This window comes from Chenopodium quinoa, unplaced genomic scaffold (assembly GCF_001683475.1).
Source record: "Chenopodium quinoa cultivar QQ74 unplaced genomic scaffold, ASM168347v1, whole genome shotgun sequence".
NCBI lineage: Eukaryota > Viridiplantae > Streptophyta > Magnoliopsida > Caryophyllales > Amaranthaceae > Chenopodium > Chenopodium quinoa.
In genome coordinates this window covers 985,194-1,010,896 of record NW_018745240.1, presented here as the reverse complement: position 1 = coordinate 1,010,896, position 25,703 = coordinate 985,194, and the positions used below count along the sequence as shown (strand labels likewise).

General features: G+C 35.8%; 5 protein-coding genes across 7 annotated transcripts; 1 reads left to right on the top strand and 4 right to left on the bottom strand.

Moving 5' to 3' along the window:
- Positions 1–79: 79 nt before the first annotated feature.
- Positions 80–4,440, bottom strand: LOC110711174 (microsomal glutathione S-transferase 3-like). Its single transcript, XM_021889556.1, has 4 exons — positions 4,017–4,440; positions 3,460–3,535; positions 3,182–3,354; positions 80–413 (listed from the first exon to the last, which is right to left on the bottom strand). The coding sequence occupies exons 1-4, from the start codon at positions 4,145–4,147 to the stop codon at positions 338–340; spliced, it is 456 nt and encodes a 151-aa protein (XP_021745248.1). The 5' UTR covers positions 4,148–4,440; the 3' UTR covers positions 80–337.
- Positions 4,441–5,091: 651 nt separating this feature from the next.
- On the bottom strand, positions 5,092–15,703 carry LOC110711172 (uncharacterized protein At1g04910-like). The gene is made up of 10 exons (XM_021889554.1): positions 15,133–15,703; positions 14,907–14,991; positions 14,328–14,395; positions 14,117–14,205; positions 13,756–13,999; positions 12,863–12,975; positions 12,343–12,433; positions 11,586–11,714; positions 6,407–6,960; positions 5,092–5,994 (listed from the first exon to the last, which is right to left on the bottom strand). Exons 1-10 carry the CDS (start codon positions 15,295–15,297, stop codon positions 5,586–5,588), a joined length of 1,947 nt encoding a protein of 648 aa, XP_021745246.1. The 5' UTR covers positions 15,298–15,703; the 3' UTR covers positions 5,092–5,585.
- Positions 15,704–16,745: 1,042 nt separating this feature from the next.
- Positions 16,746–20,080, bottom strand: LOC110711129 (zinc finger CCHC domain-containing protein 10-like). Of its 3 annotated transcripts, none has more exons than XM_021889509.1 (2): positions 19,910–20,080; positions 16,746–17,945 (listed from the first exon to the last, which is right to left on the bottom strand). In XM_021889509.1, exon 2 carries the CDS (start codon positions 17,859–17,861, stop codon positions 17,070–17,072), a length of 792 nt encoding a protein of 263 aa, XP_021745201.1. In that variant the 5' UTR covers positions 17,862–17,945; positions 19,910–20,080; the 3' UTR covers positions 16,746–17,069. The 3 variants fall into 3 exon arrangements, with proteins under 3 accessions (XP_021745201.1, XP_021745202.1, XP_021745200.1); XM_021889510.1 differs by having other exon boundaries at positions 16,746–17,876; positions 19,915–20,080; XM_021889508.1 differs by having other exon boundaries at positions 19,915–20,079.
- Positions 20,081–21,883: 1,803 nt separating this feature from the next.
- On the bottom strand, positions 21,884–22,426 carry LOC110711191. The gene has a single exon (XM_021889570.1). It carries the CDS (start codon positions 22,424–22,426, stop codon positions 21,884–21,886), a length of 543 nt encoding a protein of 180 aa, XP_021745262.1.
- Positions 22,427–24,382: 1,956 nt separating this feature from the next.
- Positions 24,383–25,666, top strand: LOC110711190. Its single transcript, XM_021889569.1, has one exon. It carries the CDS (start codon positions 24,383–24,385, stop codon positions 25,664–25,666), a length of 1,284 nt encoding a protein of 427 aa, XP_021745261.1.
- Positions 25,667–25,703: the final 37 nt, after the last annotated feature.

The following is a 25,703-nucleotide window of genomic DNA, read 5'->3' as shown; positions in this document are numbered from 1 at the left end:
GCTTGTTAATCCGACAATTATTAACAAGTACTGAATTAGTAAAGGAGGTTTGCAATGGTTTGACAGCACAAATTCCATCTGCTGCTCAAAGAGATACGAGTATTGAATTAGTTCCCTCGTATGTTTTTTCACTTCAAAAAACTGCTCATAATACAGAAAAGCTATAATAAGTGCGACTAATATTACAGGGGATTTATTAAGCCTTAGTCTGTAAAATTTTAAAGTTAACTGATAATACATAAAAAAGGAAGTTGTACAACAGAAATACATAAAAAATGAAGATGTAAAGAAAAAGCATTGGATTAAGTGTGCGAAGCTTGCAGGAAAGACCAACTTCTCAAGCAGTAAGAAGCTTGACTCCAAAAGAAATTGTGCAGATCATCAGACCCATCAAGGCCAAGAAACCATATTTCCTGTAAGCAAAATATAGAACAGTTGGTTTCTGGCAGTACAATAGACTTGGAAGCAAGTCAAGCAACAGTCTCTTTTCGAGAGGAGGGGAAAATAACAAATATCACAACATAAATATAAGATCTGACAGTTTCTGGAGAAATTTGAACTCAGGACCTAAAGGAACTAAGGAAGGCCAAGCTAAATTTTTACATGTATTCATCAGTTAAATACTAGGAAGTAGGAACATAACAATATTGTCCTATACTACTCAGACTATGATATTTGTATCGGACAAATGCCAGCTTAAACAACCTAACAACAAAATCAACACCAATAAGGCAACAATCAATGCTTAGTATTTTTCAGGATGATCTATCAAATGCAATTCAGTGCGGTCAGCAAATTCATGAAAATTTCTATGTTGGCTCAAAATAAAGGATTAGATATCCAAATCCTCATCTGTATGAGAATGTGGAAGACATAGAATGAGTATTTGAGATGACATAGATATTCTCTTCAATGCAGTCCTCTCACGGTGAAATAGTTCACACCAATTTTTTGTGACACTGAAAGTTATCCCTAGATACAGTGAAAATCAACCCTTAAAGTAACAACAGGCACCCCAGTCTCATAATCAGTTATTGTGCGACTGTCTCACATACATGGTGTACCCCAAAATAAACCATTGTACTTGCAGCCTTGCAGGAAGATTATGTCTGTTATGCAGTTGAATATTTGAATGTAGAAACTTTAACTACCCTGTCGATTCTTCACAAATATGGAGTTTAATACATTTCAATAATTTCTTTAGCAAATCAGGTTGAAGAATCCCTCTTCCATTCATATTTGGTTCTTAGCCTACTATGCTGTCTCCAACAGAACGGTCACATAAGCCAGGCATTAAATGACTGGTCCAAAATTTTCAAGCCTAATTCTCATCTCCACAAAATTCCTTATGTCTACTTCATGCAATCTTAAATTTGTAAGGTGAAATTTATGGAAAGAAACAGGATCACACAAAATTAGACTATATACTTCGTATCATTTTTTGATGAAACTGTTCAATAATCAAATAATGCCTTTTTTTTTTTTTTTTTTTTTTTTTTTTTGGGTATTTCATAAGGTGACACAAAGTTAATGTAAAAAAAATAAAAATAAAAACTGAACTCATGTTATGAGTAACACCACAGAGACCAGCTAGGCTAGCTAAAATCTGCCAATTGGCTAAACAATGAGTGGAAAGCTCCTTCCTTAAGATTGAGTCACTATTAGACTTTAAACAAATCTAAAGCTTCATAAAAAACAATAATACAATTGCCACACAAGCTAAATTGGTTGAAAAATCAACACAAGGATCAAGACTAAAGATGAGGAAGGACTATAAACAAAAATCTTTTGTCTAATTGCAAATGAACCAGCCAAAAAATGAGTCTTCACCAATATTATATTCATCAGCTAGCAGTGTCACATGGTAAAAGCCCTCAAATACTACCCAAACAATTCCGGCTTTTCAATTCCAAAAGCGAATTAAAAAAGTAGGTTGTGAAAGGTTTGAAGATCCTGCCCTTTTATTTCTTAAATTATCCACATATATCTGGAAGTGCAATCACTACACTTTTAGTCTCTCAAAAGCCAAAAACAACAAATATAATATATTAAAACAAATCTCACAATACCTCCAAACAATAAATTAATTAAATAACCTAAGGAGATATACTGTAACCTTGTACCAAATAAAACACTTAATATAAACAAAATGGTGATAAAGACGGCAACATATGCTCATAAGAGTTTGTGTATAGTCACATGCCCTACTAGTATCCCAGATAAGCTTGGAAAAAGGTTATAAAATTATTAAGCAGCGCAAATAGTTGTGGCAAAACTCAGTTGATGGTTCAAAAATCCAAGTTCATGACCCAAAAGGAGTGAAACTCTTTGGGAAGAATTGAGGAGGAAAGAAGAACATTTTAAGGAAAGCACTAAACGTAAACAAAACAAATAAATGTAGTGGAGAAAACTACTAGTTGACTTAAAAAGCTACTGCTACTGCAAGGGCTAGTGTGAAGGCTAAGGTCAAGGCTAGTGCTGTTTGGTTTGTTCTATATCATCATTGATAAAAAACAGAGCATCTTCATCTTTGAGGGGGTATATATAATCAAAAGAGCTAACTTCAGTCTCACATATCTCAACTATGAAAGGTTGAAGCTCCCCTATGAAAGACTATATGAGATCAATTTGTCAAGATGTACCAACAATTCAACATACAAATCAGAAAAATGAGTACAAGCCAGTGGCAATATAGGTATTAGGAAAACTAGCAAAACTAAGCGTTCCTTTGTCAAATTAATGGATTATCCTATACTTCTTCCTTGAATGGTTACCATATTACCATCAATTATGTGCTTCCAAATTCACTTAGTAAGTTCTTTACAAAAACATATACAAAGGGTCAACTTTTATAAAAGACACATATAACATGACTTAATACAATTTTCTAAAATGCATTAAAATAAAAACAAAGTAATATGATATGTGTGGAACATGACATATGCGTTTTTTTTTTTTCTTTTTTTTTTCCCGGGCAATTATCGTGTGATCCTGAACCAAAAATCTCCCCATTCACATGATCACCAATATTAATTTATAATGGGTTACTTCATAATTGTTAATTTGTTACAAATAATTGTCTGGCCCGAGATCATACAATAATACTTTAATCCGCTAAACCAAGACTTTTCCCTCAATCTCAAAATGAGACAAATGAAATGGCAAAAGAAAAGAGACTTACCCGACAGTTAGACGTTTCTGAGGATCACCAGATGAGTAGCCAGTGAAGTAGAAATAGCGAGAAACAATGTAAACAACACCAAGCCCAGCACAAATACAAGGATGCCTCATTCCACCCAAAATCGTTAATATGAAAAACATTGGCATCATTTCCAATGAATTCTGGTGCCCTCTCTGCAATAATCATCATTTAATTACACAAATTATGATTAATTTCTTTCTACATAGTTGATCAACATTAACACAAAAGGAAAAAAATCAATATTTTGTAAAAAATACCTGGACACAGTTGAAGAGTTTGGCATCCTTGTTCTCAGATTCCAATGCATAAAGAGTTGGATAATAAACCTTATACCTGGAAAAAAAAATCATAATTTTAAAAAACAGCAAAATCCCACAATAATTGATGTCAAAATAATCAAAATTAAAGAGCATATACTGTTAAAAAACATAATCATAAATATAAAAATTACCACAACAATTAAGAATTTCTTTTATCAAAATGCTGATAAGTATGAAATAAAAAGTATCCATTAGAAGATACAAACAATATCATAGAATTAAAAACAGCAAAAACCCATAACAATTGAAGTAAAAAAACATCACAAATTTAATAACTACAAAAACCCACAACAATTAAGGCCAGAATAATCAAAATGTTAATTAGTAACAACAAAACCTCACATGCAATTAAAGTCGAAATATATAAAATGTTAATGAGCATATACTAATAATAAAATAAAATCACAAATAGAACCCAAATCATAAAATTAAAAACAAAAAAAATCCCCAAAAAAAACTAAGCTAAAATATATTAAAAATAAAAATGGGTGTACTTTTTTCTTGCTTTGCCGACTTGAAAAGCCATCCAAAAATTGAAGAAGCAATAGAAAACCAAAACTAAAACCACATATCCATATTCTTTAGCAAGAAATCCTTCTCCTGTTGCACCCATTTTCTCACTCATTTGACCAACAAATATTACAATTGACTCTTTTTCTTGAAGTTTTTTTGGGTGCTGAAGATTTTCAGAGTTTGTATTTTATATGCACAATGAATTAAATGACCGATTGAAAGTTTGATGGGTGATGTAAGGGATGACGTATGGATTAGCTTTGTTTGAGATTGTAATTGTGGCTTCAATTTCTGCCTTACTCTAAAAACTGATCAACAGATACTCAGACAGAGCGGGTCTTCGTACAGGGGTCTAGAACTTTCCTATAAACTTGGTCTATTTTTTTTAATGTTGGAGTACTTTTGTGGAGAAAATCAAAGTTTATGTACTTGATTTATGAAAAGAAAAAAAAAAACAATTTCGTAAATAAATAACTCGTAACAATTTCTCATTATATGTATTTTTTTAAAGCCATTTCTCATTAAATGTGGGCCTTACCGTGATTGATTTTATTACAAATTTGTCATGTTGATTGAAATTAATTTTGTTGATGAATGTATGAAATTATTACATGATCATGATAAACCATTAACGAAATAACCTTGGCCTGTGTGATTAAGTAGAATAGTTTGTGCATGTAATTTCTTTAATTATGTTATCTAATTAAAAACATTAAAATAAATTATTATAGGTGAATGATCAACTAGCTTAGGTGGTTAAAAGTTTTGAGGGATAATACTTAGTTGCAAGATGGGAAGCTGATATGAACTCGGCTCGTATTTGTACTGGCAATTTCCCCCAAAGTCTCCAAACTTTGGTGGATCTCGATTTAATTAATTGATGCTCGTTTTTCCGGCGTTCAAAAAAAAAAAAAAAAAAACTCAAGACTCGTGATCAAATTCCGTCTATAATAATGTATTACGGGGTTACAAATGATAGAATACACGCAGCTACAAAAGAAATGCAGGAAAACTTTAAGCTGGAATTTTTCTCTAAGAAATAATGACTAATAGGAATAACTCAACAAATCATACATTCTTTTATTAATAGCCGTGAGTAAAAAATAGAATACATTTTGATATACAGAACGAACAATAATCTAAGCCCTTCCTACAGGTATAAAAATTCCTACCAAAAAACGTAGAACTATAAAAAGAAAAGAAAATAAAAATGTAACTTATAGTATGGAAAAAAAATTTAATAAATAAAAAAAATTGATCAGCTTCCAAATCTTGCAGCTTTCCTGAAGAAAATTTCCGTCCAACTAATGCATGTGCTTAAATGACAAGGAGGCAACCACTTGCTGAAGATATCTGGCCTATAGTACCTCAAAGTGCAGCCTCAATACAATGGGGGCAGTTAGAAAAACATCATAACCTTGGTCAGCCTTTGGTGCATCAGTATTCTCCAAACTAGCACCCGAGGGAGATCGACTTTGTCGAAAGCAGATTGCTTAGTTTTTCCAATGGAAATGATGCAAAAGAATGTGGACATATTTGCAAAACTACCTCTAGTCATCAGGATCCATTTCCTCATCCTGTTCCAATGATGGTTTTGTCGCTGTTGAATTGTCTTCATCAGGTTCCATCTGCTTATCCAATTCAGCATCATCATCTTGTGAGTCACTCCCGCTTAAAAGTGTCTCTTGGCTGACTTTGAGACCTTTCTCCATCCATTTAGGGCACTCGTCGACATCTTTGTATATTGAACCAAGAATCTCAGCAGAGTTTGATGTCCGACATGAGCACTCTGGGATGGGGTAAGAAAGGAATGAAGAAGGTTTTGACAATTGTAATTCTCTTAGAAGGCCCTCCACAACAATACTCTTATTCAAATGCTCTCTCACCGAAGAAATCCATTTGCGTTTGGGATGGTATAGATTCTCACTGCTACTATTGAATAGTTCTGCCAGTATTTTCCTGATGAACACAATTTAGGCCTCCTGTCAGAACTTTAATATAATAAAGTTAAACAATTTTAACTACAGGGGGTTCATTTCTCCTAGATCTATTTTTTACAGATATGCATTGGTCTTCATCTGACAAGAAGAGCCCCGCCTTTTTATATTAACAAAGTTACTATCATAACTCAGATGTCTGAGTTCTGATATGAACACACAAATATATATTCACATGAAAATGTGGTACCTTGGAAAAAACGCATTTACAGCAGAAGAAGATTCCATTATTCATAAATGAGGTGAGGAATCAGGTATGAAGTAGTACCTACTTGGCATGATAATAAGTCCTCCCCAAACAGAAAAGGAAAAGGCAAGACAGAAAAATACTAGAAACATGAAGTGCAATGGTAGAGTACTCAGTTATACAGTACCTATCTGGTCTGTATGTTCTAAATGCTGCAACTTCATAAAGCCGGTGCCCCATAACCAAATTTGAGAAATCTGGCCATCCACTGCCGTCATTATGAAAACCGGGAAAAAAAACATCTGCTTCAACTGACACTATATAATCAATAGCAGCCCACAAGAGTCTATGTGCCTGATTCCTCAATTCTGTTGGTGAGGGGTCTGGCTCTACATCCTTCTCAGCAACCCAACCATACCATCCTTCCTTCTCATGACGGTAAATAGGTCTGTCAGGAGGAGGAGGAAGGGGCCTAGGTCGGGGACCAGCCTTGTCCCAATCTTCTTTGGACTTCTGTGGGCTTTTAGATGGAAGTGTTTCAAGAAAACTATCCTCAAGAGGCTTTTCAGGGCCAAACAAGTTCAACAACTCCTGCTTATTGCACAATGAGGTGCGGTCTACCAAGTTGGTGTACATGGCCCGGAGAGGGATCAGTATCCTTTGACCACCAAAGATTTCCGAGCCAGCCACATATATTCTGGTGAGCGGAGGATATCCCATGGCTCGAAGCAGCAAACCTACCTGAAGTACAACAAAACTGAAGTGCATTACAAACAAAGAACTTAAGGAACCATAACTCCTAAGTCCCAACCAAATTTCAGATGGATAACTGGACTCCAGATAATGGCAAGGATAACATCTTCAAAAACTACCACTAACACAAAGTGGAAAGATGAAAGTCTGAGCCTAGGGGAGCACAAATGTATAGATGTGGCAAATAGTAATTAAATGTCTACAAAAACAATCAAGCATGCAAAATAAAAATTATCAAAATTTTAAAAAGTATCTAAGTTCAGCCATGATAAGCAGAAAGAACTTCCCTATTATCTAAAAATACAAAGTCTCAAACAAAGTTTTAGTAATACACTATCATTTCATGGTTATTGTAAAGAAGATTATCGAAAAGGATGAAGGACATGCATATACTATTCAAATAGTCAATCATAGCCAATTTGCGACAGCGTGTTATTCTTTTCTATATGGGAATAATTTTGTTGCTTTCAGGTAGTGAGAGATGCAATATGCAATGCATTGGAATCGACTCCGCAAATACTGACACAGTATTATCACCAAGAGCAACTCGATTAAGAAGGATAAGGTTGACTGCAATAAGGAGTATTATGTCACAGTTGGGCATAGTGATCAAACAAAAGGGGAGTCCCCAGCTTTAAATAAGCTAATCAAGACTAATTTTCAACACTTAATTTCAGTAGGGCACTAATTCAGCCCAATAATAGGATCCCCAAGTTCAACAGTGCAACTGATCATTATTAAGGGTACAGAGCCATATATGTAATTACAGTGTTCCACGGAAATTATCACAGAGAAGGCAACTATGATGCATATTCAAGTAATTACAATTAAATTTTGGAGCTTAGCTACATTCAATCAAGTACATTTAAGAGTTTGAGCAGAAGTCCTAAGATAATTGATTTTGTGGGCTTATTTCTAGTATTGTGTAATCTGTAATCTCAGCGGAGGGTTGGAGGCACATACTTTAGATGAAGAAGCTTTTTAAGTTAAAAGAAGTCCAATCATAGCAATTTCAGTTTCCAGCATGTTTCTTACTTCTATTAAAGTAGTTTAGGGATCAAAATCAATTCATACATTACTTAGTTATGGACTGAAATGATGATATTACCATAAATTTGTAAAATAAAAATATGTACAAGGTGCTTTACTATTATTTAGGGAAGTCCACAACAATAAGATGGAAATTCTGGTCTGAAGTAAAACCTTGGTATACACTAGGACGAGCAGAGGTATCAAAGACTCCAAGAGCAATTTGGTTTCAAGTTAGGTAATGTGACTGAACAAGAGAAATATGAATTCTTTGAACTTTTAATTCAATGTATCCAAAACAATCTCCAAAATACACATCTTTGTCCACTTTCTTAGTTTTCCCTCTAAATTTTTTAACTCCCTTCACCATGCAAGAAGCCAAGAATAAGAATGAACAGTTCAGGATTCTAAAAATTTGATGTTAGGGTTGGTGAATGTAAAACGGAAGCAAATTAAAGATGTAGAGATTGATAAAATAATTAAAGGCAAGACAAGTAGGAAAGAAATGGGCACACAATATTTAACGTGGGAAAAATTATCAAAAAAACCCACGAACGACGAGTACCAAAATAATCCATTATGTGAAAATAAGGGTACAAGAACCCTTGAAAGTGTGAGTAGTACAAGAGAACCCTCGCTACGAGAACTCTCAACAATATAAGGATAGTGGATTAGGGAGATTGTGTGTATGTAGAAACTCTGATCATGATATGTATAAAGGGACACTCATAGAGTTTATAGTATCGAAATATTGGAGGATGATATAGGTGGATCCATACTCCCCAAATGATGCCCAACACCACTATATATAGGTAATGTATGAAGGTGGAAGAAGTGTGGAAAATTCTATACACATGCTCTTTAAATTGCCACATAAATCTAGAATCTTCATGACCATTCACCAATTCTAGATTCTTCCCAAATTTTCCATCAATTTCTCAATATAGTAGAGTTTTCTAGAAAACTTGAGAAACCTTGAGATTTAATGAGATGGGCTATGGAATTTGGGCCACACTAACCCAACAGTCTCCACCTTGGAGCAAATTCCATATGCATGTACTTGTCATATGAACTCAAAGGGTATGTAATATGTCACTTGAAAACCCAATCAACATCTGGGGTGAAGAGAAATGTGACATACTTGAACTAGTTTGACGAGGACGCAATGCCAACCGAGGTAGAATGATGAATCCACTATGTATGACTTTCGTACGCCATCTAGCGTCCAATCCGCTCCAATCAAGAACGACCTTCATAAGAATCCTCCTAAATGTTGAAACTAATCTTGCCATCGAACTTATCAATCTCGAACTTCGTTAGCGAAGACATCATCAATGTGTAAACACTCTAATCAACCTTTGGCTCGGATGCCACTTGTTAGGGTAAGAGCGCTAGCGAAAACGTGATTAGTCGAGAGATTGACAAAGTATAAACGACAAGAAAAGCTATTAAGAAAATAACACACAACGAGCACTTGAAAAATAAACCCACTATATTAAAATGAGAGTACAAAGACCCTAATTTATTAGGGTGAGAAATATTACAATATAACTCTCAGAAATAAGGAACTCACTAAGGAGTATTAAAAAGGAATAGTGGAATTATTCAAGGAGGAAATATGAAAAGGAAGTGGTTTAGTAGGAAGGCCTTTATGTATTTTGACGTATGGAAATATATGTAGGAAGGACCAAATTTTTGTGGATGGATGAAAAATAAGCTAAGTTCCAAGTATTTACAGGAGTTGAGGTCGGTGGAATGTGATGATATGGGATGTATGAAGATTTTTCTAGATTTACTTGCATAAGAGTATTGCTTCATTTTCTAGAATGATCAAGATAGTTGTGGAACTCGATCATCATGAATGCACCGACATACTAGAAGTATGAAGAATGGTTTTGGTCTTCAAAAGGTTTGGGCCAAAAGATTTAGGCCATATGATACCCAACAATTGGCTTGTGGCAATGAATGAGGAGATGGATAGTCTCCATAAGAATGGCACATGGGACCTGGTTGAGTTACCTAAAGGTCGAAAAGCAATTACTTGCAAATGGATCTACAAGCAAAAGGAAGGCATTCCAGGAGTTGAACCTGCAAGATGGAAGGCACGCCTTGTAGTCAAAGGATGCCATAAAAAGAAGGTATTGACTTTAATGAGATTCTCTCTTGTTATTCGTCATACCTTTATTCGAGTCCTTGCAATGGTAGCTATGTTTGACATGGAGTTAGAACAACTCGATGTCAAAACTGCTTTTCTACATGGAGATCTAGAAGAAGAAAGGAAAATCATGTATGTAGCTTAAAGAAATCCTTATACGGACTCATTTATGAGTAAACAAGGCTACATATGTAGTCACTACGATCATTGTGTCTACTTCCAACAGCATGGAGGAGTCTATATCTATTTGCTGCTGTAGGTGGATGATATGCTCATAGCATCTCGAGATAAGAGATTAATCGATAAATTGAAGTCTCAACTTCGCAGGGAGTTCGAGATGAAAGATCTTGGTGCAGCAAAGAAAATCCTCGGCATGGAGATACATTGAGATCGAAAGGCTGGTTAGTTATTTCTATCTCAGAAAAATTATATCAAAAAAAATTCTTGATCGTTTAAATATGAGTGATTGTAAGCCTGTCTCTACCCCACTTGCTGTAAGCTGTCATCTGCATATGGAGGCAGAAAAGGAGAAAATGGCTAGCATTCCTTATGCTAGTGCAGTTGGTAGTCTTGTGTATGCCATGGTCTGTACTAGACGTGATCTATCATATGTTGTAACCCTGGCAAGGGGCATTGGTATGCTGTAAAATGGATATGTCGGTACCTAAAAGGTACTATAGATATGGGGTTGGTATTTTATAAGAACTTAACAACTTCTACTAATGTTGTTGGGTTCGTTGACTCTGACTATGGTGGTGATCTTGACCGTCGAAGGTCTCTCTCCGATTATATCTTCCCTCTTTGTTCGGGAGCAATAAGTTGGAATGCTCAATTGCAACCAATAGCAGCTCTTTCCACTACTAAAGCAGAGTATGTTGCATCAACTGAAGGAATTAAGGAGGCTACATGGTTGCGAGGTCTTGTTATGGAACTTGGTATATCACAAGGTGTCACTGTGGTATACTCTGATAGCAAAGTGCTATCTTTCTCACCAAGAATGATGCTTACCATTTCAAGACCAAGCACATCTCCGTAGATACTATTGATCAAGGTGAAATTGTGCTTAATAAGGTTCATACTTCAGAAAATCTTGCGGATATGCTCACAAAGCCACTTCCTACTGCTAAGTTTGATCATTGCTTGGACTTAGTCAGAGTTTATCCTTGTTAGATTCAAACTCGCATGACAAGTACTAAAGATTTGGTCCAAGGTGGAGATTTTTTGGTATCATATGGCCCAAATCTTTTAGCCCCCCACCCCCCCCCCCCAAAACACACACACACACACACACAATTCTGTGCAGGAGTTGAGCCCTTTTGTTTCAAGAGTGGACTAAATAATAAAAATTTGCCTTTTGCCATATTCATTAAGGAAAGGTGATAATTCCTATGACTCAGGTTATAAATACAGATATTAAACTGATAAGTACCTCTTCAGGCATAAGGGGGCAAGAGCCATTTATCTTACGAGCATGTGAATCAACACTTAGCTCTTCTCTGATAATGCGTTGCTTGATCATCTGTCCTCTCCTATACTGTATGAGTTCAGTATGAATATCCTGACATGCAGAGTACTAGTCAGCACATAATAACAATTAACCTTGAAATGGAATAAAAAATTGTTCCACAACCAAACGAGGTGGCCTAAATGCTTTTCTTACTGAGGAACAAGTTATGTTGCTACTTAGTCCAATGCATATGCAGAATCCAACTAGAGGGAAAAGCTAGTAGAATTTCAATCTGCAACAATTTGATTTGTCATCTAAAACCTTTGACAAACAAGAATTTCAAATTCTATATGGACCAATCCATCACCCTTTTCATGAGGACTTGAATAATGTGGAGGTACATAACCTGATAGCCATTAGCCCATTATATAACAGAAAAGGTAAAGTTAATGCATAGACATGCACCGACTTACTCGTCCTCTATATTAAAGCCCTTCATAGATTCTTTCTATACACAAATCCAAACATCAGGAGGTACATAACCTGATAGCCATCAGGTGCATTAATACATAATCAATAATATACAATCTTGCTGATGGCCTGATGCACGCCATTACTATACAGCAATTCCTACCCCATCTCACAGGAGTTGAATACATCAATGAACACCTTTTATCACAAGTTATTCTCTTTACAAATTAGAATTTAAAACTCAAAAAGTGAGTCTGTAAAAGTAAACCTGAAAAAGCTCTGCACAACCATGATAAGCTAATGCATCTCTCACAAGCCCCGGGTGATAAGCAATGTACGGTTGGCCAGAAGCCCTTAACCTGAATAGAAAAAGTACTCTTCAGATAATATGTTTTGTAACTATTGATGCAATAGAGTAACAATTTGCAATCATGGAATTTTTATCATTCTCTAAAAACAGAAAATACTTTAAACATGAACCAATTCATCAGAAAGCATTCAAGAAGAGTTCTCTTTTTAGCTGAACATCTAAAGGAATCAGAGGTGAAGTCAAAATCTTTGATACATGTTACTCTCTCTTCCATTATCAACAGCATAAGATCCAAAATCAATCCAATCAGGCATTGCACTGAGCTAGGATAAATTTATTTTCTCAATTACTCAGTTCAGATACTAAATTAACCATCAACAAATGCCAGAAAAACATAATTATAACTTTTTTCCAATTACCTAACTTACGATGTAGCTAGGAAATGTTGGCTATCTATACATGCAATTATATTATTTACCTCTTCACAATTTCATGCCCAAGTGCCAGAATTTCCGCTCTAAAGTGCAGTGCATGATAAGCAACCCTACACCTAAGCCTTTGATACTCCGCCAAGCTAGGAATAAGGTCATCCTGAAGGAAGAACCATGAGCAAAAAGTTCATAAAACAAGTTTTCAAACCAATCTGATATACTGCATTGAATTAGATAGACTGACACCTTGTTTTTGTTGATCAGCAATTAGTTCTATATACAATTCATAATTGCTTTACAACTATACACACAGGACTTCCTTAGTCTTCTTCGAATTAATGCATTATCATTACTGCTTAATCATCTGAATAAAACACCAAAAACAGGAGTAGGCATATAACAGAACGCAAAAGTAATAAGGATAAGAGAACAAACAAGACAAATATTTTTACATTTGAAAGTGTAAACAAACAATAGATATAATAACGCAATTAAGATTATTGAAGTTCGCAATAGAATTTCCATTCTATATAGGCCCAAGTGAATCTATTGACTTGAGTGTTAGACAAATCTCTCCGACTTTTTAAAAGAAAAATCAAATTGAGATCTCCAACAATCCATGAATCAAAACTTGTTAAAGAGAAATGGGAAAGGGGAATATAGCAACAATTTAATTCAAAAAATGATCTACATTGTAATGTTCATTGTAAGAGGCTAAAAGTTCTTCTATCTAGAATAGGTGGTCATACATTGCATTCAAAGAACAAAGTCATTTAAAGATCAAATACACAGTACACAATGTATTATGCGCTCAATTAATTACATGCTACCTCTGAAATTCATATTTTCCATCCAGTAGAATCAATACCAATCGTAGTGAGCAAGACGCTACTAGCAAGTAATAAGAATACAAGATACCAAAGTAAGGAGACAACAATACCTGTAAACATCCGCCATCATACAACACTAAGCCAATAACCTTTGTTTTTTTCAACACTGGTAAAACTTCCCTAGTATAGTAACTTGGCAAGGCAGACCGTGTAGGCTTAAAAGTTGGAAACTGTTTCTTCTTTCTAGCTTCTTTCAACTTAGAAGGCAAGGTTTTTACAATTTTAATTTCATTTTGCAAAGCTGCTAGGAACTGCTCCTCATTGTATATGTACGAAAAGCTACTGTACTTTGAGCTGGAACAACATGAGACAAAGAAATGTATTCATCATTTGGATTAATTGATGAAACTATAGGCATCACAATATTTAGCAAGGAAACTAACGAAAATTAATGACAAAACAAGCGAGAACCTGATGCTTTTAGACTGGAGACTTTCTTGAATCTCTGGGATGACCAAAGTCGCATTCAAAAGTCTAGCTACAGCAACAAGATCAGCAATCTTGCAAACAAAAAACATATTAACCTTATGGGAAAAGGTAGAGAAAATTTACTAAACACCATAATATCTAAAAGGAAAAAAATACAGCCCAGGGATACATAGAAAACTTCAACAATATATACCGAATTTCTTATCTTCTCAAATCCACCAAATATTTTCGCATATATAAAACCACTGCTCCGTACAGGCTCTACAACAAGAAATTAAAGATATTTCAAGATCAATATAAAATTAAAAAATTGAATGCAGTAAGTTTCACAATGGAGGGAAGGGGCAAATGTAGTAACCAAACCCTTCCAAAAAAAATTTAAAATGGGAAAGAAATGTTCATCATCATCAATAACAATAAGTAGTGCATAGATAAGAACAATGATTAGCGTATATCAAACTATGAATTCCTTTACATAATATACAAATATCAACATTTGCCCACGAAAATAGGCAACTAATTAGTGCACAGATAAAAACAATAATTAGTGCATAGATAAAAACAATAATAAGTGCATATCAAACTATGAATTCCTTTACATAATATACAAAATTCGACATTTGCCCATGAAAATAGACCATTAATTAGTGCATGAATAACTCCAAAAATACCAAATGCTACCAAAATCTGAAGAACCAATTGAGCTACAAATTTAAAACTTCCTCATCAACTCAAACAAATACAATATAAAATGCCCATCAAAATATTATACCAGGAAATGAAGTTCTAGGATTAGAATATGGCTGTAATGACTGAAGAAATCTCACATTTGCCCACAATTTCTTGTACCCCAAAACCTGCATCAATCAATAACTCATCAAAATTAATTTTTTTAACGATATCCATCAATTATAATCTAATTCTAATGCAAGAACAATAAAAATTAACCAAAATTAAAAACCCATAATTTAGTTTCAAAGCAAGAAAAACGATCTTACCGGGCCAACACCAGCAGATAAATCATCAGGAAAAACAGTGAAAGTAGCAGAATGAACAACATCAACAGTAGAATATTTGGCAAGAAATAAATGAACAACTAATGAAACAATGGATAAGATCAATCCTCCTAAAGCTGCCCATTTGATTTTGGATCTGAATATCATAATTATTTTCTCAAATTTGAGATCTGTAAAAACATTTGAGTGAAGAGATAGAGTGTTTGTGAGAGTGTGTCGATGTTTTTCTTGCCGACTCTCTCTCTTTCAGAGTGTGGAAGGAAGCAAAGAAGAAAGCAATATTCTTGAATTGTTTAATGTTAATTTTTCTGGAAGATTTGATTAATTAATCCCTGTTTTAGATGACTGGGTTTGTAAGCAACAGATTAAGATTTAAGAGAAAAAGGGTATACACGATCACACGAATACACAATACACTCGTGAATTGTGATGCGAGCTGTGGGCATTCAAATTTCAGCAATAAATGAAACTATGGATGGATGAAAAGAGCTGCTTTTCGAGTTCGTATGTTTTCTTTTCGGGCGTAAAGAGTCATAAGAGCGAAGGATATAAACCGGATTTGATTCTATGTAGTTTGCATTTATAGTAGGGTTCTCTAAATAACTACTTGTATTTTGTCATATTTTGTTGTGTTTGGTGATATTTTACCACCATCTTTTTTTTATATTAATATTAATTAACATACTACTTCGTATGTAAGATTATAAAGCTAGAACAGTGTTTTATTCAACACTTGATCAACTTATGATATAGGTGATCAAATTAACTTCACTCAAAAACTGTAAACATAAGAGTTAAACAATAATGATTTAGGCGAGGACAATCAATTTTAAATATAAATTGTGCAAAGCCCAATGCAAATCTAGTTTTAAAGATGTAGCATTTGGTGCATTTGACCGCCACTTTTGGACTAAATATAGTTAAGAATTTGGCGTTAGAGTTAGAGTGTTAGACCAATGTTTCTTTTAACACTCGATTAACTTGTGGGTAGAGATGATCAAATTACCATCACTCAATAGCTATAAACATAAGAGTTACACAATTAATGATTTAGGCAAAGGCCGATTTTAAACTTTATTTGAGTGAAGCCCAAAGCAAATCTAGTATTGAAGATATTACCAACTTATAGTTTGATAAATCATAGCTCTGCCTTTTGCATGTCACCAAAAATTCACTCATACAAGTATTCTCCTTGTAGTCTTGAGTTAGTTGGAAGCTAACCTCCTTTTTAGACCGTTGTCGAAAAAAAAAAAATACTCATACAAGCATACAACTGTTGTGCTAACCAATAACTACAAGTGCATGTACAACCCTTCGACAACCTCCTGAAAAGTGAAAACTAGGCGGTCTCAGTTTCGTTTCTTGAATAAAGTCACATCTCAGAAGCTGCCCCCTCCCACCTTCACTGTATGTAAAAAAATCTTTGGAGTCTAAGCAGTTTAAGAGAAAATCTTCAGCCGAGGTCATCATCTTAGCCTCATTGGCGTCTAAGCAGTTTAAGAGAAATCTTCAAGCAAAATCTGAATTCTCCAATCATATCAAAACAATTGAAGAAACCTGTTCCAAAAAAGATATGCAAAGGAGCAAGCAGCATATGGACAAAGAGTTCCTGGAACTTATCTGCGATCTTAAAAAAACAGCTACAATTCAAAGGCATCACATCCAAGTATAGCAAAATCAAAGAGAGTTTACTAATACAACTCATCAGTACGAAGCATAGCTCAAAATCCATAGTAGATTCAACATGAGGAAGAATTTAAAGATACAAATTCCAACACACGGAGTATATGTATTCTGTAATCGCTCTCCAGGAAACTGGTAAGGAAAAGTAGATTCATGATAGCAAAACTCTCAAAGTGCTTGAAGAAAATATGAGACAGAGTCCAGCACTATCCACAAACAGCTACCTATCATCATCTTTAGCGTCTGCGGCTGTGCTTCTTCTTACTCTTTCGGTTCTTACCTGAATCAGAATCTGAGCTAGAGTCAGGATCTGATGATTCAGATGAAGAACTGTACTTCTTACGTCGTCCCTTCTGCTTTTTATTTCTCCTCTTCCTACTCCTCTCATCTTCTGAATCTGATGAGGAGCTGTAGTCCGAAGCACTCTCTGATGAGTAATCCGACACAGAAGCTGAAGACCTGCTATCGGAATCAGACTCTGAAGCATCAGTACTAGATTCTGTATCTGACTTATGTTTCCGTTTACTCTTCTTCTTTCGCTTGTCTTTCTTCTCTACCTTCTCCTCTTCCTCCTGAATCTCTTCCCGTTTAATATCAGGATTATCCTCATTATAAGAATCCATCAATTTCTGTCTTAGTTTGGGGTTCTTGAGGATCTGGCTCCTGGAAGGGCGTGAGATATACACCCTCTCATTTTTGCATTCATAAGTCCAATGCCCTGGTTGGAAACATTTTTGACATTGAGAAGCAGCCCCTCCTACAGCGGAGACATTGGCCTTCAGATCTTTCCTCTCACCCAATCTCACTGCCTTCTCAGTACTCATCAAGTACATCTGTCTTTTAGCTTCTTTCCTCTCTTGCCATCTGCTAGGCCCCTCTTCCTTCTGTCCATAAGCATTTACATTTCTGGCCGCAGCAGTCGCTGCTCTCTCAGCTTGGGCTCGGCTGAGACCTTTTGCAGCAGACAAGGCTGCAGCTTTTATTCTGTCAGCGGCAGCTTGTGCTTTCTCTTCCTTTTTACTCGACATAGTAAACTCTTTCTCCTATGTATCACAAGTAGCAATAAGTTTCTTATACCATATAGCAGCAAACACAAAGTACAGTCCTTGAACCTGTAATTCACACTAGATGTAAATAAATAATCCGACAACAGAAGAAAAAAAAGTAAAGGAAAGAAAAATTCTAGCAGTAATTACAAAAATCAAAATATCAATGTTCCAGGCGCAAAAATAAATATCTTCACATAAAATGAGAAGCATTGAGAAAAATTAAGGAATCATGTTAACAAAATAATATATCCAGGAGGAAATTAGTGGAACATCCCATTAGTTCTCTAATAGTAAGAAAAAGTTCATAAAAAATGACACACCACATGACTTTTAGAAGGTTGCGTGTAAGATGATTATGCTACCTTTTCCTGGCCGGGAGAGGCGTCAATAAGGACTATAAAATGAAAAATAAGCATTCTTTTTCAGCTAGAGGTGAACGAACTAGAAGAAAAATCTATACTCTGCACTAATGAAGAATCTGAAATTTTAGCTACTCTGGCCATTTCCATTAATCTAAGTATCTAACTTAAAAGGTAATCAGCTATATACTCCGTGACTAAGGACACACAGCAATTAAGAGTCCTAATGAAACTTCAAATAGTTCTTTCATTTCTATTAGTTATTTAAAAAAAAAAAAAAAAATCGTCTATGTAAAGCCAGTATTCTGTATGGATCATAAATGTTTTCTACACCATACCCTAAAGGCCTAAACTATGGAACCTTTCGGCATATGTCCTTTAATTAATCTGCAGCAAAGACTTTTCAAGAAATAACAAATAAGCAACACATTAAGGATTCCATTTAAGGACAAAATTTGTTGCTGTACCATTTGAGCTTTAGTGGGAAAAATTCCTACCAAAGAATTAAGCCACTTTTGTATCCATCTCATGGTTTCCATTATCTTGCAGCTGTTTGATTTATTCTACTTTCAACTACGAAGCTACCCCAAAATTGAAGAGCTAATGTGTCATCAATATTGAATAGCATCTAGCTAGATTCAAGCTCTAGGCAGAGTAATTCTAAATATTTTGTCAACATTTAATGCAAGGAGCCACTTTTGATTTTCTTCTAATGATTTTCATTATCTTGCAACAGTTGAGTTTTTCTACTTTCAAGTTTCAACTATGAAGTATGAACTTGCCCCAAAAATCGAAATGCTTGTGCGTCATCAAGATTGAATTGCTTCAAGCTCACTCCAAGCTCTAGAGCAGTATACTATTACAAACTTTGGCAACATTTTATGCAAGGAGGTTAATGCCTTATAAAAACTAGACATTTACAGTTACTAGCTTTTCATTTCTGCCAAAAAGATAACAGACATCGATTGGTACTTAGTTCATATTCACTGGCAGAAACTTAATACGAGTAGTTGTAAGGTAATAAAAATCTATTGAAGTGTAAATGAACAGGAGCTCACGCCTCCCGGTATTTGAGAGACATCCCCCTCGTAACTTAATATGACCAGCAGGTGAGTTCCGATTACAAGAACTCAATCCCAGTAAACCAATCCAGGAATCAAAAACAAAAGTATTCCCAATTCCCAGCCATAATTCATCCTCTAATAATCAAATCCGTGCAAACACGCAGCCGTTAAACGGGAATTATTTTTGAATTGAAAATTAAGTGAACCAAACAAATTTATCAAATCAGTGAAATGGGGTAAATAAAAAACAGAGGGGCAGCCGCCCGAGAAAATGTCAATTTTCATTGCTCTATCCTAACATTAAAGGGTTATAAACAAAAGTCTGCAACACATTAGAGCCAAATTTGATTCAATTATCAAAATTAGGCTCGAAAAAATTGCAGAAAATTCTCCAATATCAAAGTGAATTGCACATAAAATCAATCTAGCTACAAAATCAATCGTTATAATCTTTCATAACTTCAGTAATTACATCCAAAAGTTCAATAGTCCATCCTAGATAAACCCTAAATTGACTATACTAAAATTGACGAGTGTGAAAATAAACCCTAGAATGTGAAAATTGATATTCAATGATTAAAATAAAAGAAAGAAAGATAAAAACCTTACCTCAGAAGATGTATCAATGGAGGAGAGAAAGCCCAGAAGCCGCTTCAATGGAGAATTTAGAGTACGCTTACAATGGGGGAGAGAGAAAAAGGGTGCAGCGTAAAAGTAAAAAGCTCAACGGAAGAAAAACAAAAAAAAAATTGGAAACAAACGAGGAAGATTAAATCCCGGTTTTACAAAAATTTATAAAAAAGGAAAATTTGTAAAAAAAAGGAAAAAAAAAAAAAAAAAACCGAACTTTTTAAAAGCACCATTTTACAAAAAAAAAAAAAACCTTTTAAAATCTTTATAGTAAAAGAAAACCCGAAGTTAATTTTTTTTTTTTTTTGTAGACAACATAGTGCTTCTAATTCAGTTAATTAACCTCTAATTTCTTCTAATTACCCTCTAACTCTCACTTAATCATTTAATAATTAAATTAATTTATGAAATAAAAAAAAAAAAAAAATATTTTTTCACCATATACCATTGAGTTTTAACTTAATTCACCGTATACCACCAAAAACTTTCTAATTCACCATGTACCACTGAGTTTAACATAAATGTCACAACATGCCACTTTCTGTAGTTCTGTTAGTTATTAATGTTAACTGTGACATGTGGCATCATTGGAGTGGTTCTTATTTAAATTAATTAATTAATTAAAAAAATATTTAAATAACTAAAAAAAATTCCCACCATCCCAAGCCCAGCCAATCAGCCATCCTCCCCGCCCCCCACACCGCCCCTAGCTTGCCTTCCACCCTGCCGTCGGCACCCAAACTCCCCTTCCACTGCGCCGGCGCCGCCCCTCACCGTAGCCATGACCCTTGAAAACCACTACCACTCTCGAAAATCCATCCACAACCCCCCCCACAACAATTGAAAACCACCCACAACCTCTAAAACCAACCACCACTCCCGAAAATCTACCTACAACCCCCGAAACCCTTTCAACCACACCAAAACCCACCCACGAGAAGAATCGACCAGGTTGGAGGAGTGAAAAGTACAAAAATTTGGTTTTTTTGGTTGGAGCTAAGGAGTGATTTCGTGGATTAGGGTTTGACTAGTGGCACGTTGGGGGAAGGGAGAGGGTCAAGGTAAGGATTGAAGGTAGGGGGTGGGTCGGTCGGCGATGGAGGGCCGGTATGGCTGGTCGCAGGGGTGGGGAAGGCGCTGCTGGTAGGTGAGAGGGTGGTTGGGAGGTAAACTGGTGGTGGGGTTGTGGATATTGGGGAAAGGATCGGGGGGAAAGGAGAAGGTTAGGGGCGGGGGTTGTCGCCGGTGGGGGAAGGGTGATGGACGCCGACCACCTAGGCGCCGGCCGGGGCTGGGCTGGGGGGCAGCGGTGGCTAGGTTGGTGGTGGTTTTTTTTATTTATTTAATTTTTTTAAAGTTTTTTTAATTCTTTATTTAAGTAATTAATTAAATAATATTAATAAGAGCTAATAAGTGACGGCCACGTGACATAATTAACCTTAATTACTAACGGAGTTAGTCATTAAGAGCATGTTGTGACATTTTATGTTAAACTCAGTGGTACATGGTGTATTAGAAAGTTTTTAGTGGTATATGGTGAATTAAGTTAAAACTCAGTGGTATATGGTGAAAAATCCGGAAAAAAAAAAAAAAAAATCATCACCCCACCACCATCTAGCCACCCCTTCCCTTTTCCCCTCCCCCAAACCAAGCCGCAGCCTTGAACCCCCGCACCCCCGACAACCCACCTCCATCGGCGTCCGACCCCCCTCCCTTTCCCCCTCGGTTCCCATTTTCCCTTTCAAAATTACCCCTGTTGTCCTTTTCCCATTAAAATTCCCACTAGGATTCCCATCAACCTTGGGTTTCTTCTCACTCCCATTGAAAGTCCCACTAGTCTTCCTCTTTTCCCCACAGAATTTTCCCTCTCATAAACTTCATCTAAAGTTTCAAAGGTCACTTCTCCTAGTTTCCCTTGAAGGGTTAAAGTCAAACCTTGCTCAAACCTCTAGGCCTTAAGTGCTTCAGTTGGTACTACCTCAGGTGCAAATCTCATTAACTCAATGAACGTGCTATAATACTCATTTATTGTCATGCTCCCCATCCTAAGGTTGGTAACCTCCATACATTTTTGTTTCCTCAAATAGGCAGGGTAAAACTTCTCTCTTAAAGTCTCCTTAAATTCAGCCCACCCAAAGTTAGGACTACTCATCAAGTCATCTCTCCTTTGACTCCACCACAAATCGACTTCCTCTCTAAGGTAATAAACAACATTATTGACTCTTAATTCCGCAGGGTAATTGATAGCATCAAAAAGTTTATCAAACTCTCTCACCCAATTTTCTAAGCTTGCTGGATCCACTTTGCCAAGGTAAGTGGGTAGTTTGGCCACAGCTGCTCTCTTAAAAATTTCCCCAAAAGCATCAAGGTCATTATGGGCTTTTCCTTGATTTGAAACGATACCAGCTATGTTTTCGGTTATTTTTGGCCTTTTGATGACATAGTTGAATTTGGAACTACTCCCTCTCCTAATTTGTTGCCTTAGAGACATGGTCCTAAATAATGTGGTAATTAAGCACAACGCATTTACAAACAAATTACTCATCCATCTAACAAAGACTCAGAGATGTGATAACTTTACTGTTCACAAAATATCTTGAGTACTAAACGTTCTTCAAATTAACTAATAAGCCTAAAATTGCCATTTAAAAGCAACTATAGGTAACATCTTGAAATAAATTGTCACCAGATTTCATCACAATTTGCATACAATTATAACACACAAATCAACAAACACTTCACCATATAATTCGCATAAGAGTGTAATTCACCTTTCAATACATTTTCAATTTAGAGATAATTATCGTGTAATTCATGAGCATTCGATATACCTTGGAATATAAAAATTTCCAAAAGACCATCAATCTTGCTGTAATTCGAAATTTTATTCGAACCTTATGCTCTAAAAATATAGTTTGGACGTTTGCTTAGTCTATATGCACATAATTCACGTAAAGTTTGTAATCATTTTGGAATACATTTTATTTCGAAAATATTATATAGTTATAAGTTGAATACTTGATTCATAATGTGGATTAGTTGGACCAATGAGATCCCAGGTCCTGAGCCCTGAGCCCAAGTCCTGCCTAGCCAGAGCTGACTGCCAATCCAACAATCCTCATTATTAATCTTTCTTCAAAATAGAAAGTAGTTTTTACTTAAATACTGAATATATACTTGAGGAAAACAAATGCGAAACTCTATCCTATATGCCCTTCTTAGGTCTACCCATCAGTTTTATTTTCCCATTTTAATCTTTTTGAGACCCGAAAACTGATACCACTTTGTAACACCCCCAAATTACTCTCCCATAATGATGATCATAATGCAACCTTATGGAGTAACTTGGGGATATTACCGCCACGTGATTACGTAAGACTTAACAGAGACTTGCAGCGGAAGAAAAGTACTTATCATTTATTAATAATAATAATAATAGTTCAAAACATTTCCGAAGTAACTAAAACACATATACTAGGTTTCAACACTAAATTGAACTAGGTGATGACTGCTCATTGCCCCCAATGCAACATTTAGTTCACGTTGCTTGTTCGTCATCACCTATCTACTTATCATTAATGATAAGTAGGGCCAAACCAAAACAAAAGAGAAATACATATTACCTAAAATGCTAAGTATGTACAAATACTAGTCATGTAAAATCAATTTAGTTAATTATACTACCTCCGTTTTTTTTTATGTGCAACTTTGGGCCTTTTCACGGTTCACGAAGCAAAAGATTGAAGGGTAAAGTTAGGAAAAGTAAGTGGGTTTAATTAAAGGGGGAGGAGAGAGAAAGTGTGGCCACCCACAATTAATTTTGGTGGGAAATTATTGGAGAAAATGCAAGTGGGGTATTTCCCCCCAAAAAAACCACCGAAAATTTGAAGGATGGTTTTTTGGGTTGAAATTTTTGTTTCCCCCCAAGTTTTTAAAAAAACCTGCCAAACCCAATTGTTTTCAAAAAATTTAGGGGGCTATATAAGCAGCCCACCCACCATTAAATTTCATAATTCAGCATTTAAGGAGGGAATTTTAGCATCCTCCATTGTCACACATTAAATACAGCCATTGATGTTTGAGGCTGGGTTACACACACCAGCAAAAACAGAGTTCATTCCCTAAAAAAATACAGCATCCTACCTTAACCGTTACGGTTAGTTTAATTACAAACTACCTAATCTGTTAACAACTTTACAAAAAAAAGGGTTACACTGCTGTCAATACATCTCCCAGTTCTGGACATTGATTTTGAACACACACAAATGCAACAGTGCTGGACATTGATTTTGAACACACACAAATGCAACAGCAGCAACAACACACAGACATTGATTTTGAACACACACAAATGCAACAACAAGCTGATGAAGGGACTCATAGTGTATGCAGAAAGCAACTAACTTTGTAGCAAAGAAGGAAAATTGTTGATGCACTTTTGGTGAAAATGAACAATGGGACTTTGCCAAGGGGTCACATGAAGCAATTATCATCTGAATTCAATGTTCACAAATCAACAATCACAATAATCTTCACAGACATAAAAAGGCAGCTGTCAATAGGGGACTTGATTGATGTCAGGACTAAAAAATATGGCAAAACAAGGAGAAAGCCATTGCAAATTTCTAATGAAACCCTCCAGTCAGTCCCATTACATTTAAGGCAGACAGAAAGGAGCTATGCAGGAACATTGAAGATCAGTCTTAGTACAGTTCACAATTTGAAGAAGAGAGGAAGGCTAAGAACACACACATGCTGCAACAAACCATTGCTGACAACAGACCATAAGGTTGCCAGACTAAGATGGATTTTGTCACATATAAATCCAATTAGAGGGAATGAAAACCCCACATTTGTTGACATGAGGAATGTCATACACTGTGATGAGAAGTGGTTCTACTTGAACCTTGATAAAAGGAGGTTTTATCTACTGTCAAGTGAGGAGGATCCTTACATGGCAGTTCAGTCAAGAAGATTCAAGCTCAAGGCAATGTTCATGGCAATTATAGGGAAGCCATTATATGGCACAAATGGAGATATGTTACATGATGGGAAGTATGGCATCTTCCCATTCACTGTCCAGCAAGTAGCACAAAAATCAAGCAAGAAAAGAGCAAGAGGGACTATGGAAACAAAGGCACTCCAGAACATAAACAGAGAAGTTATCAGAGAGATGATGCTAACAAAGGTCATTCCAGCAATCATGTCAAAATGGCCTGAAGGTCTGCCCAAGGATGTGGTCATCCAATGGGACAATGCAAGGCCTCACCAAGTTCCTACAAATGCTGAGTTTCTAGCAGCAACAACAGCTAATGACTTTAACATTCAATTTGTTTTTCAGCCAGCACAGTCACCTGATTTGAATGTCCTTGACTTAGGGCTTTTTAGGTCTATACAATCTTTGCAATATCAATCTTTTCCTAGGGAATTAGAGGAGCTGGTTGAAAAGGTCAAACAGTCTTATGACACATTCAACCCCCATGTTAACAAGTACATCTGGGTTACATTGCAAAAATGTATGATTAAGATACTCAAGGCAGAAGGTGGTAACAAGTACAAAATACCACATATGAACAAAAAAAGGCTGGAAAACCTTGGCAATCTTCCAGATTTGGTAGAGGTCCAGAAAGAGGTAGTGTTGGAGGCTGTGGAGTACCTAAACACTATGTTTAGGCCAGCAAATCAGGGCACTGAAGAAGTCACAGAAGATTTGGAGGTGGATGCAGATTAGGGGACTCATTACAAGAACAAGACAACACATGGACTCC